The following is a 13,857-nucleotide window of genomic DNA, read 5'->3' on the forward strand; positions in this document are numbered from 1 at the left end:
ACACACACACACACACACAAACACACACACATACCTGACCTGGATCAGTGACTGATGATCACCAGAAACTGCTAACTAAAGCTGAGGATGTAACAGCAGCCCTGCTCTCTGGTGTCCATCATCAATCCTCTTCATTTACATTATTGGAACACTTCCTGGGACGGTCTCCTTTTACATCTCAGGCTCCTGGCTGTCACTACACGGCCTTTTTACTCTGATCAATGGACATGTAATTGGAAACCATATTAGGGGGCATTGTGCGTCTCATTTTATAGTGTTACTGTTTAAAATATATAGAAACGTTGTAAGGGGAGAATAAATAGCTTCTTTTTTTTTTTTTTAAATGCATTGCTATTGACTAAATGACTAAATGAATGGAGGAACCCGGAGCTTTGCAAAGCCAGATTTCTTTTACATAGCTTCATATGTATTTTAATATGTTTTATTTAGACAGTTGGGGGGAATTTATCAAGCACATTATTCATGTGTGTTCAGTTAGAAATTCCAAGATGGGCACCTGGATAGCTCACCCGGTAGAGTGTGAGCCCCATGTACAAAGGCTCAGTCCTTCTCGCAGTGGCTGCAGGTTCAACTCTGACCTGCAGCCCTTTGCTGCATGTCATTCCCCCTTTCACATCATCAGCTGTCTTATATAATAAAGGTCTAAAATGCACAAACGCTAATATTTAAAAAGAAAAAAAAATCAATGAGAGCCCATACATGTTAAACACCACATTTCTTTTGTTATGCTTAATTTTTTTTGTTTTTCCCTCTTGAAGACAAGTCAAATCCATGCCAGTGGTCTGTTTGTCCAGTATGGAGCAGGGAGAATTCATGTCTGAGAGCAGGCTGTCAATCATTTATTGTACAGTCATACTTACTCAGAGTTCCCTTTGCTCCATGAACCAACACCTTGAACAAATATGAACAATGATGCTCCTTGATAAACAGACTGGCTACAGATCATAGGGCTGGTGGTTTGAACCTTGAGCCTCCAATACTGTGTCTAAGGCAGATAAACAGCAAAAATACACTCATGTCCCATAACTTCACAGAACAATAGTTTTTCTCAGATAGTGTGGCCCAGGACCCATATTTGCATATCAAGCATCTCAGAACCACTCTGAAAGTTTGACTGGGTCTAAAAATACTCTAAACTCAGAGAAGGAGCTTCAGAGTTATTTACTTCCTACACAAACGCTAGGAAATTCTCTTTTGACGATGAATGACATAATGTTGTGACACTCAAAAATAAAAGAATGATGATATTTTAGTTGCTCAATACAAGTTATGCTGGAGATTCGACACACTGGCAGGCAGATCCAATCTAGAGCTTGATGCTGGGAGAAAAAGGCATGGTGGAGACTTATTTATAACATTTAACAAAACGTATTAAAATTGCCTACAAAAATAACCTCATTGCGTACACCACTTGAGTTCAATCAAGCAATATTTTTTATGCTGCTCATCCAGTCTATGCATTAAGATGATTTGGCACTGCTGCTGGTCTTTTTTCATAGTCACCAGTGATACTTGTCTATACTGAGTTGTTGCTGCTGATGCTGGTGCTTGTCATTTTGTTTCAGTGAAAATGATGAAATATGTAAGGATTTTAATATGTCTTGCTCCATCTCTTTGTTTCTAATACATTGTAAAAATTTAACATTTTGCGGATTGAAAAAAAAAAAATTGAGACATTTAATCCACTCTGCACCTTTAAGGACCTTTTTATTGAGTTACTTCAATTTGTTAAACTGAAATTGAAATTGCAAAATTCAGCACTCCCCGTTCTATTTTTATCCTCCAATAACAAACAGCAGCTTGACCACTATTGTCGCATCAGCATCTATTTGTACAGTATTTCCTGTCATTCAAACCTAAAGTTCACTCAGTCTTCAAAAGTGTAGACCGGTCCTAATGGCACAGATTAAAAAGCAATTTAATAGCAAAAAGGGGATTAGAAACGCTATGGGCTGCACTAATCCTTAACCTTTAGTCCTGTTCTCATGGAGCCACAATATGCACAAGACGATAGCATCACAGGACTGGAGTTAGTAAATTTCCATTAGGCCGCCCTTCTTTATTCCCACCAGCACATTTAAAGGCATTAGGCGTGCTTTGTCAAGGCTAATAAAAAGGGCCAGCAGTGCTATCCCACACCCCCGACTTGTTTCGGAAAAAGCACTGTTCCATGTGAAGTTTTCATAACCCATTATGATAATCTGCCCGAGTCTCTGAAGGGCAGAAGATAGACAGGCAGATAGATGCTTCTGGGGTGACTGCTTCACAGCCTCTGCGTGGATTGAACATTTTCTGTCTGCGTAACCGGGACAGAGACTCACTCCTATCTGCCAAGAAGAGCACAGATGACTCAGTGCAAGAAGAGAAGCACGGCTTGGGTCAGTAAAGAAAAATAGCAACATTTTGTGCAGGTAAAAAAAGTTTTTAAAAAAAAAGGTCAACATATGCTCTCCTATCTCGGTGAAATTAGTAATGATATAAACAATATAGGGCTGCAGCGACATCTCATAGTCTATTAATCTGTTGATTATTCTCTCGATTAATCAATTAGTTGTTTGGTCTATAAAATGTCAGAGGACGTCCTCAAATGTCTTGTTTTGTCCACAACTCAAAGATATTCCGCTTGCTATCACCGAGGAGAGAAGAAACTCAAACATATTCACATTTAAACAAGCTGGAATCAAAGAATTTTACTTTTGTCCTAAAAGAATTACTCAAACCAATAACTGATTATCAAAACAGTTGGCGATTAATTTAAAAGTTGACAACTAATCAATTAATCGATAAGTCGTTCCAGCTCTAAAGCAACGTACCACTTAGTGGTTGAATATACAGTATGTATGCGTGCTTTGCAACTTGCCCCTAGGTTCCCTCTAACCTCAACAGACTCTTATGTACAGTTTCAAAGGAAACCAGTGGGAATCTCACATGTGGTGTCTGTGACACACCTGATTTGAGAAGGTCCACATTTCTTCTTTTTTCAGTCTTTTTTTGGCAGCCTGCTTCTAATCTCTGCAGAAGAAGACTGTTCCTCTAATAGGAAACAGGGTCACGCCGAGCATTAATCATTCATGTCTAAATTTGTGCTGTGCAAAGATTCAATTTTTTGGACTTTGTATTGGTTATATCGTTATTTATACATCAAAGTCCATTCATTATTTATTTGTTTTGAGCCATCCGATTTTGATGCCATTTTATTAAAGGAAAAAGACGGAAACATACTGTTAAAGGAAGGAAGGTTGTGAAATGGTGATTGTCTTTTTTTTAAACACTTCCTAACACGGGCTTGAACTTAAAATGAACAACCACATCACCTTTACCTGCACTTGGTTTATGTTTCCCAAAGAAGAAGAATATTTGGGACTTTTGAACAAGAACGGTTGATATTTCGGTTCATATTGTATGTTTAGTCACATGTCCTGCTGAGCACCAAATCAGTCTGCTTTTATAACCCAAAAGATTTTGCATTCTTTTTTGCAAGATCCTTCCCTCTTTGTGGCCTCTCTAGAGCCACAGCGATGTAACTCCCACATCAGTGCTCTATTTAAAGTCTGAACCTGTATCAACCTACTGTCAGTTTTTACACCATTTTTTGTTGTGATAGTATTGTGTTTATCCCTCTCTTTAAAAAAAAAAAACATGACATACTGTACATTGTAGAAGTTACTAAAGCATCTCAAAGGCATGAGCTTTTTCCCGTGAAATAATTCAAGTCGAAACACAACAGGAGGGCTCAGCCAAGTTAACTTTAAAAGAGATTAGAAGAGTTAGACCTACACCTTGGAATGGAATGTCTGTGTGTATTTAGCACTCTTCTTCCTGTTCACAGGCCACTACTGAGCAGAAGAAGCTGAGCCATGCTGGATCCAAGCCCTCCCTCTCTGAGAGCAGTGGCCGACTCCCTCAGATAGCCATGAACACCTGCAAGTACAATGGCGGAGTGGTGAGACCACTAGTGGGCAGCCTGGCGTCCTCGTCGCGCCGCAACCTCGCAGAGCTCGACTCGGAGACGCAGCCCTTGCAGACGCTGCACAGCTCTGGCCTGGAGGTGGTGGTGTCGAAGGGCAACGGCGGCGAAGACCCCAGCAAGGCGTCCAATGAGAGCTTGGTCAGGGAGGGCAGCGGGCACAGCGGAGGCAGGGCGCCGCAGAAGAAGAACAGGGACATTGGCTACAGGCTCGGCCACCGGCGGGCGCTGTTTGAGAAGCGGAAGCGGCTCAGCGACTACGCACTCATCTTCGGGATGTTTGGGATTGTTGTCATGGTGACAGAGACGGAACTGTCATGGGGGGTTTACACTAAGGTAGGTTGTGCATGTGTGTGTCAGATGCATGAGTGGGAGCTTTGTGTGTTGTCACTGCTATTGTTCAGTTTTGATTTAGTGTGGGGTTGGCAGCTGTCACATTTATGAAAAGTGATTATTAGCACAGACGCTGACATACATCATCTAACAAAGGTGACGGGAATATTGCACAAATCAGAAGGAGTGTCACATGATCTATACTATGACTATAGTATAGATACTATAGTATACATCATGTAACAGTCTATCGATTGGAGAAAATCTCAATTCGGTAATTTCTTGACTAAAGGTCTGCTTTTGTTACTACTTGTTTTGGGTTTTTTAAACATGCACTTTTTCATTCTTTGCATCAGATTGGTGTTTAGCAAAAGGATTGGTTCCACTACTGGTGCCAATGTGGCTGTCCATCGTTCCCCGTGAAGCCAGCATCTAGAATCACTAGCTCACAGCAGGAGAGGTAGATGGAGAGGGGGATGGCGGAGGAAGGGGATGAAGAGAGATACAGATTTAGGCAGAGAAAGAACAGATGAAGAATAAGGTCAATAGGAGCGAAAGATAGATTTGATGTTCCAAACGGCCAACAGCATCATTTGCTTTAAGCAGATCAGAGTGGAGATGACACAGCACACGCCAGGAACATGTGGAACTGTAGAACAAGGTCATCAACAGAGCAGAGGGATGGTGACCGGGTCACCACCCCCTGACCTGCTGTTGTCCTTCTGTGTCAGCCCCTCACCTTTGCTGTGTCATGGAATTGTAGGAAGAATATCCTGCACTTATTGCACTGAGAGCAGCTTCTCAAGAATATTAGCAAGGATGTTTACTTGAGAGCTGACATTGCAGTGCCTGGCAGTATATTTTAGGTCACAGAACAACAAGCATTCATTTGAAGTCATGCGCCTGGCTACCTAACTAATTAAGTCCAATACTAACTCTTGTTGAAGCTTGGTTTTGGTTTTTACCAATATGTAAGAAATTTAAGGGGGTTGTGTCACACTCGGCTATATTCAAAAGCTATAGTTGTTAGCTTTTACTTTTCACCAGCTAGATGCTACGTTTAACTTTTCAATCAATTGGCTAGTTGCCAATTTGGATTTTTTGACTGGCTAGTTGCCAACTTTGTATCGTCTTCCCTTCAAGGATTATTTATAATCCAAAATGTGAGATTAATTCATGATCTGTATTGTCAGAAATGTAAAAATCTTAAATGTTTTGCATAGAAAATACCTTTGGTATGCTTGGAAAAAAATCATCAGCATGCACTAAGTACGTTTGTAGTAAATGGGCTGAAACATACGAAACCACTGATATTTTTCATGAGTAATCGATTTATTGGGGTTTTTAATGTGTTTTTGATCACGTGTGTGTGTGTGTGTGTGTGTGTCGCCGTGATAATCAATAGGATGATTAATGGGGTTTTAAAAAGTCAATATGTTGACTGTAACTGTTACTGAGTGGAACTCAGTCTATTCATCAAGCTGACCTCAGCGGAAATGGAAGCAACTTCCATCTCTGAGTGGCACAACAGCACCCCCACACCCCCACCCACGACCGACAGGTAGCATGTGCTACCTGTCTGGATGGTCCATTTTCCATCTCATGTCACATTAAACACACTTGACACTTGAGGCTCAGCCAAGGTTTTCTGAGCCCGGGAGGAGGGAAACACGTTAAGACGCAGTGAGCAATGGGACTGAAAAATCCTTGAACCTTTGGCAGGTGGATTAATTGGTTTATTCAATGTTATTTCACCAGGGACTTTTCAAAACAATTTCAGACATTAGAACATCTTGAGAACTTGTCGACGACCCGAGGGGCAAAGCAATCTAGTTGATAGCTAAAAATACATTTTGTAATATGGACCACCAAAGGACAGAGTAATATTGGGCAGCTCTCACTGTCATCACACGATTGTGAACGATATTTCCACTTCTGTCGTTCTTGCCGTTGTTATAATATCAACCCTACAATCATTAGACTGCCGAAGAGAGGCATTTTTACACCGTGGATGTTAAATTGATTTATCAAATGGCATTTTACCAACATAAAAGGGGTGACTTGAGTAGTACAGGTTCTCATTTCCTAGATCTATTGCCCCCATGTACACGCACACACACACACACACACACACACACACACACAGCGCTATCAACCAGCTGGCCTATTCATCACCAGCAACACTCACTATGGTGGCTCCCCTGCTAATGCTATCCTTGCCTTTTCTGCACCTACCATTAAATGGAAAGTCCCCCTGTAAGTGCTGGGCTTTGATTAATTGGTAGTTTAGATGGTGGGGAGCAGCATCCATAGATAATATCAGGCTGCACCTACACCTGCAGCTGCATTGTTTAGCAACATCCTGACTACGCTGTTTGTGTGTAAAACGCCATCATCTGCTCTCAGTTAGACGTTGACGCTAATAAGCACTGGGTGTGCGTGCTTGTGCGCGTGTGTGTGCTTGCGCATGTGTGCGTTTGTGTGCAGCTGTATACACTTATGTGTATGCACGTGTTTATATATTGGATGTTTGGTGCTACCCACATAAGCCAACATTAGAAGGATTTGTTTTCAATGTAGCTAAACACTGCCGGATTTGAAATTCTGAGTAACGGTAAATACACTCAGCTTTGACTTGACTCTATTTTTCTCCACTGCCTCCGTTCAACTTGTTGCTAAGCAGTAACGTACAACTCAGAAATCATTGGTTTTATAGTGATAAGTTAATATTGCAATCTCTTAGATGTACAATGAACAAAGGGAACACGTCATCTTGCTATTGCCCCAAGACGTGATTGTATATGTGTTAACTGTGTTCAGTTAACATGGCTATTCCTAACATCTCTTTCCTGTCTTTTTCTCTCACCATAGGAATCTTCATACTCATTTGCACTGAAATGCCTTATCAGCCTTTCCACTGTTATATTGCTTGGTCTTATAATAATGTACCATGCCAGGGAAATCCAGGTGAGTCTACAACATAAACAAATACTTCATGTTTTTCATTATACCAGCAGCTTTTGGTATCGGTGATGATGATGATGATGATGATGATGATGATGATGATGATGATGACAAGGACTTCTGAATTGGAATGTTGAAATACTATTTTGATTGTGCAAAAAAGTAATTGCTATGACAAATTAATTTATGCTCACAATAATGTATATACATTTATACAGGTATTATATTATAAAGCATGGCACACACTAAAGGAATGTACACATTTATATTTATATGATTGACATGACAGCATTCAGGTTGTCTTGTTTAATTAGAAAGCTATAACAACGTTTATGCAAAGCACTACTTTTTTTTTCCTTTTTATGAATGAAGAACATTACCATAAAGTAGCCATTAAGCAGAGATATAAACACACAAAAACACAATGCAATTAGAATCTGTAGACCAAATCTTGATTATTTGATGTTATTTTATTATTTTTTTGTTGTTCTGCTTGATCTGAGCTGCATCAGACTTATAGCATTTGAACTAAATTCAATATCCAAATTTTGGTTGCCACTGGTTATGGCTACTGCATTATATCAAAAGCAAAATTGCTAGATCGTTTTGATTCTAATTCAGCGTGACTTCTTCAGATATTGACTAGAATTTCTGATAAAATCTGTGGGTTTGATTTGATTAATATGTGCCTCACAATCTGCGTTTGTGATGATAAATAGTTTGAAGGAGTATGGGGGTTGAAGAGGATAGGAAAAATGAAAGAAAATGCCAATAATACCAAATCTGAAACGCCAAACAAGTGCGAAGAAGATTTTTAAAACAAGTCCTTGGTGTATGTCTGTATTTCTTCAGCTGTTTATGGTCGACAATGGTGCGGACGATTGGAGGATAGCCATGACGTATGAGCGGATCTTCTTTATCGTGCTGGAGCTGCTGGTGTGTGCTATCCATCCCATCCCGGGCCAGTACGTCTTCACCTGGACGGCGCGGCTGGCCTTCACCTACACACCGTCGGTGGCCGATGCTGACGTGGACATTATCCTCTCCATTCCCATGTTCCTGAGACTCTACCTGATAGGCAGAGTCATGTTACTCCACAGCAAGCTGTTCACAGACGCTTCGTCTCGCAGCATCGGCGCCCTCAACAAGATCAACTTCAACACACGCTTTGTCATGAAGACCCTCATGACCATCTGTCCAGGAACTGTTCTGCTGGTGTTCAGTATATCATCCTGGATCATTGCTGCATGGACTGTGCGTGTCTGTGAGAGGTAAACACACGGTTGTGAATAATGGATGTTGCTGGGGACAGATTGAAAAAACAAATGGCTGATGCACATTCACGCGTTGTGTGGATTACTAGACGCCCTTCTTCCTTCACTCTCGTCTCGGTTTTGTCCCAGGCTACTTAGTGTTGCCTTGTTTTCAATCGCTCAACTGCACTGGTCCAAATCATTGAGTGGAATCATCAGGATAGGTTACCTATAAATACTGTACATGTGTACAGAAAGCCATGCAGCTACATACAGTACTACTACACTGCTGTTTTAAAAAACACTCTGACTTAAGTTTCATTAGCTCAGCAATCGCTCCACGACTCCCCACTCTTTGGTTTTATTGCTATTTTAGATGGCTTGTCCATAATTCATGAGTGTCTAATTGTTTGTTTGCTGAATGGTTTGTTTTGGTAATGCAGAGCAGCCCCCAGGATCCCCTAACCTGTTTTCTCCTCGAAAACTGCACATTGGGCTTTGTCTCAAGGGGGCAGCAACGATTCTCACTGAAAATGAAAGAGGCAGGGAGAAGTGAAAAGCTTTTTTTTTTTTTTTTTTTTTTTTCGTTTACCATTTGCATAGGGAAATGAGACGTTAATGCCAGCTTTGATGTTTCAGAGTCATTCGTGCGTAGTTTGAGTGGAAGGGGGACTTGAGTAGGGTGGGTGGAGAGTGGAAGATCTATAGCAGCAGAGCTTCTTGTCAGACCCAATGTGATACTGTGCTGTAGCGTAAAAGTCAAGCATCAACTCAGACGAAGGCTTTCAGACATATCCTCTGTGTTCTACTGCAACCCCCCCCCCCCCCCCCCCCCCCCCCCCCGCCTGCTTTTACTAAGTACTTCCCCTCCCTTCCTCTACCTCTTTTAACTACCCCACCGTGTTAACACCTGTCACTAACTACCCCTCCTCGCACGCCCCACCCTGGATCCTCTGGGACCATCAGCACCTCCAGCTGTCGGTTGGTGGGTTTAAACCTCACAGAGGAGAGCACCATTGAAAAAAAAGCAGCAGACCTTTGATACCAGCTCCTCTGGACTGGAACACAGTAATGTGTAACTGGCATCACCTCATCTAAATGTTGGCACATGTTCAACACAACACACTGTCCAGTTTATATAGGATTAGTATTGTCTCCAAACAGTCCAGCTCAGCACGTTACTATATTTCATGTTTTGGGAATTTCACGGCTACTGCCAACACACTCACTTCACTTTGTCTCTTTCTTATTCCCAGCCTCAAAGATGAACAGTAGTCTTGCTAGTTGGCTTTCTTACCCAAAGTTACACAACAAGATCAATACCACTCTTGTGTTTGTATGGTAAACATGTCGCAGGAACCATCAGCCAGTTAGCTTAGCTTAGCACAAAGACATAAAACCAGCGGAAACTACAGGAAGTTACTGGTCCCAGCCCAGAAATAGTTTGGTACACAAAATGGAAAATTGTCGTTTTTTGGATGGATTTAACAAAGTTATAAAGTTTTCTTTGGTGAGTTTTGGACGGTTTTGTTACATTTGGACAGAGCTTGCTGTTTCCAGTCTTTATGCTAAGATAAGATAACTGCTTGCTGGCTCTAACTACATTTAGCTAGGTACAGGCATGACAAAAAAAATCCCAAAATGTTGAACTACTACTTTACATTTAATAATGAAAGCCTTGGCTAAACATTGAGATTATTGTAATGATCGGGTCTTTAGTATCTCATTATCTAAGACAGGGGGAAAAAAACTACAAGAACGAAATATCGGACACTGCACATCCCTAATCCGGCACAATACTGGGGTCAATTTGGAAATCTGTACTTAAATTGATGGCTTGGTGAGAAGCACAGAGTCTCTGTCAGAGTCTTCTTAAACAGGTTTTATCACAGACACTTTCCATGAGCAGTGCATGCCGTTGGTCCTTAGGTTTCAGTTCAGATGGCTGGATTTGTGTGTTATTACGGATGGGTGCAAGCATGCCCATGTAGGTGTGTGTGCGTGTGTGTGTTTGTATAATGTTTTGTTGTACTTTCTATTTCCCCACTATGCTGCTTCATAGGGATACCATGTGAGTCCTCGTTCTCTAGCCCTGGAAATAAACAGCAACCAACTGACCATTTTGCACCGAGCTGGCGCCACTGCTGCCCTGAGCGGGGTTGGAGGGTGGGGTGGTCGTGAGGAGAAGGGGCAGCCCCTCTAAAACAATTAACAGATGATCCTTTCCAAACTCAGTATGGCAAAGGAGGATTAGGCAGGCCCTCTTGTTGGCATGAAAGTGACACTATCCCTCTGCTGAGAAAACAGGCTTTTAGTGGCTGTAGGAGCACTGCAGAGACCATCGGTGTGAGCAGCACTTTAAAGCAAACGTCTCTTTGCTAACTATCATGTGTTAGGCCGGTAGGGGCTGGAGGTGGAGGAGGAGGAGGAGGAGGAGGAGGAAATGTGTGCTAAAATGGAGCAGCTCCTTCAAGTCACCTTCATGAATCTGCCAGAGGGCAATTTGCCTTGTCTCGTTTTTTTTCCCTCTCCTTATGCAATTGTTATAGATCCATATTGCACGAAAAGTCTTTTTAGCAGCCACTCAAAAGATTTGTCGAGGAGCAAAAGCCTTTCTGTTCTTTGTGTTCACACATTACCATCCCATTATGTGTCTCCCTTCACTAAATTAATTAAGTGTTGTAATGGGTTTCCACAGACTTTTGTTTCTGCCCCAAAGATTTTGTTCGAGAGGTGGGGACAGTTTGTCTCCTATAGCCAAAACAAGGCCTGAGTATGCAAGAAGAGGACAAATGTCAAGTCTTTTTGTGTACTCGTAATGTCATTTTGGTCTGGGGTGTGTCTTAACTCTCCAGCACAGCATGAACAACTATATATAGGAAGTGTTACACAGTTAAGGTAAATGAGGGCAGTGCTTTCCATTGTTGCTCAGCTCCTTAAATGTAGATCTTGAAGGTGGAGTATGTTCTGTGCGGAATGCAGTGTCTCCAGTTTTTGTTTACACCCATGAACTGAATGTCCTCATACCCTTTCGTCCCCTCCTCTGGTAAACATCAAAACAGCATGAGCGTTTGGATGTTTACTTCTGAATCCTATTGTTTCAAGTGGAGGAAAAAAAAGAGGCGCTTGTTTCCCAAAAGTGCTGTGTGTGACTTTTGTACCTTCTGTTAGACGCACCCTTACACTGTCACGCATTGACCTTCCTCCAGAGCCAATCAATGGGCAGTGCGGTGTGAGATTGGACGAGCATGGAGTCTACCTGGAAAATGCCTAGAAGTGGGGAATGAATGACATGCAGCAAGGGGGACAGAGAGGGATGGAGGGGGGGATGCTAATGTTACAGTAGATGGCTTTAACGCTGGTCACTGGCCTGCCTTCCGTTCTTTCTTGATACAGCCCATCTTCAGAGCTAACCTACCCCAACTAAGCTCCTTAACTAAGCTCTTTTGGCTTCCCCTCTTGCTGCCATAAGGCTCCCTCCCTGTCTCTCTTACTCCTGACTGATCCTTTGCAGATCTCTTACTGTACCCATCTAATGTGGCATGCTTTGCAGTTTTCCCTCATCTCTCCCCACTACTGATCCTATGCCTTTCCTTATCCATAACAAGCAGGCCTAATCCGGCCTCAAGTCAGTTACACACTTGCATGCATGCCTTGCCTGCCTCCCTGGTCTCTCGCTCGGTTTTCTCTTTAACTGTTATCTAATTCTTCACCTCTCCTGTTCCAACTCTGTTATCTGAAACAAAATGCTCTATTTCGAGGCGATGTGAGACTGCCGTTTCTCACCTCGCTTTCTCCGGTGAGGACCCGTAGGCAAGCTCTCAGAAAGTTTAGCTGACTTTCCCTCAGAGCGCAGCACTGGATTATCAGGCTTGAGTTACTAGTCAGCTACACCTACACCTAAGGTCTGACATCCAGATTGTGTCATCGCTCAGCTACAGGATACAAACAGCGGCAGCCAAGAACAGACTGTCCAAATGTCTAAGCAGAGAAACACACACCAGTGCAACTTGAAGCTACTCACACCAACCACAGGTTTAAATAAAATACTCAGAAACTGTAAATTTGACAACTTTACAGTTTCCAGGCTACGAGTGAACACTGACGGAAATTGAACAAAGAATGCCAGTCCTTTTAGTTTATTAGCAAAATGGCTGGAAACAAAAATACCTCCTTTTTCTGGTGTTTGGTGTTTTTTGCCCCCACCATCTCCTTCCAGGCAGCATGGCAATGGTTATGTTAAGGGTTAAGGTTAGGGTTAGCTGACTAGGAAGGCAACGTTGGAGGCAAAAAAACACCATCCAGCCCTTTTTCTCTTGGATAAATGGATGATGAAAATTTCTCTCCCCAAATGCTGGCATTAACCCGACAGACATTGAACAACAAACTGCAACTCCAAGCCAACTCTCACTGTGCACCAACAGTGGACCCCTAAGATCTGTCCATACAGTTTGCTGTGCATTTTCAATCTGTCTCAAGTGTCTAGGCTTACACTTTTGCCGTAATCTGAACCATTCACAAGATTATCTTTAAAATGAACATTTCTTCCACAAGGTTGAGTGGATTTTTTTGCAAATTGTTACAACCTCAAGGACAGGTTGATTCTTTATGGTTTGATGACTTGATCTGATAAGTTTTTTTTAAACTACGCATGCTCTCCTTGCATAGTTTTGATTGCAGCCAATGGCAAAGTCATATACAGAGCCTGCTAAGCATGTTTGCATAAGAGAGAAAATAGAAACTATAATCCCCCGAGATACGATCTGCACTAAAGATCATGAGCCGAACCAACGATGTTCTTTGTTCAGAGACCGGTGGTAGTAGCTCAAAGTAGTAGGGTCCTGCAGATGTGACTCCTATTATTTAAGCTGTTAAACTGTACGAGTAGAATTTTTGCTTACTTGTGAGTACCACATCCCCTCAAGCTTGCAGAAGAACCCTCCCCTTACCCCCTAAAGAAAAATATATCATCTGATAATATAGAGTTACAGTAATGCTTTAATAAGGGAGTTATTTCAGATAATTGTAGTCAAACTCACAATGCAGCTAATTGTTCCAAGACAACTAGTCAGTTGTTGTTGTTGTTAGTTAGTTTCCTTTTTGTCTGGACCGTCGGACCAGCCTTACAACCTCAAAACTCCATCCCTCTGTCACTGAGTGAGGAGGTTCCACCATTGGTTGGAATGAATGTGATGATGTCATTGTTGGTGTTTCCCTATTGGCCATTATTCTTTCAAACTGTCTTGGCACAGGCGCTACACTCTGCTATAGCCTATCAAGCAGCTGATTATTGTGTGTGTGTGTGTGTGTGTGTGTGTG

At 42.0% G+C, this 13,857-nt stretch overlaps 1 protein-coding gene across 4 annotated transcripts in view; it reads left to right on the forward strand.

Moving 5' to 3' along the window:
• The window catches only part of kcnn1a (potassium intermediate/small conductance calcium-activated channel, subfamily N, member 1a), a 55,942-nt gene that overhangs the window by 21,136 nt on the left and 20,949 nt on the right, over positions 1-13,857 (forward strand). For all 4 annotated transcript variants that reach the window (XM_032531696.1, XM_032531697.1, XM_032531695.1 and 1 more), the window contains exons 2-4: positions 3,851-4,324; positions 7,193-7,288; positions 8,138-8,556. In XM_032531696.1, the coding sequence (XP_032387587.1) occupies positions 3,851-4,324; positions 7,193-7,288; positions 8,138-8,556 (989 nt within the window). The remainder of the gene's footprint in view (positions 1-3,850; positions 4,325-7,192; positions 7,289-8,137; positions 8,557-13,857) is intronic.

The sequence above is a fragment of the Etheostoma spectabile genome, chromosome 12, assembly GCF_008692095.1.
Source record: "Etheostoma spectabile isolate EspeVRDwgs_2016 chromosome 12, UIUC_Espe_1.0, whole genome shotgun sequence".
Classification (NCBI taxonomy): Eukaryota; Metazoa; Chordata; class Actinopteri; order Perciformes; family Percidae; genus Etheostoma; species Etheostoma spectabile.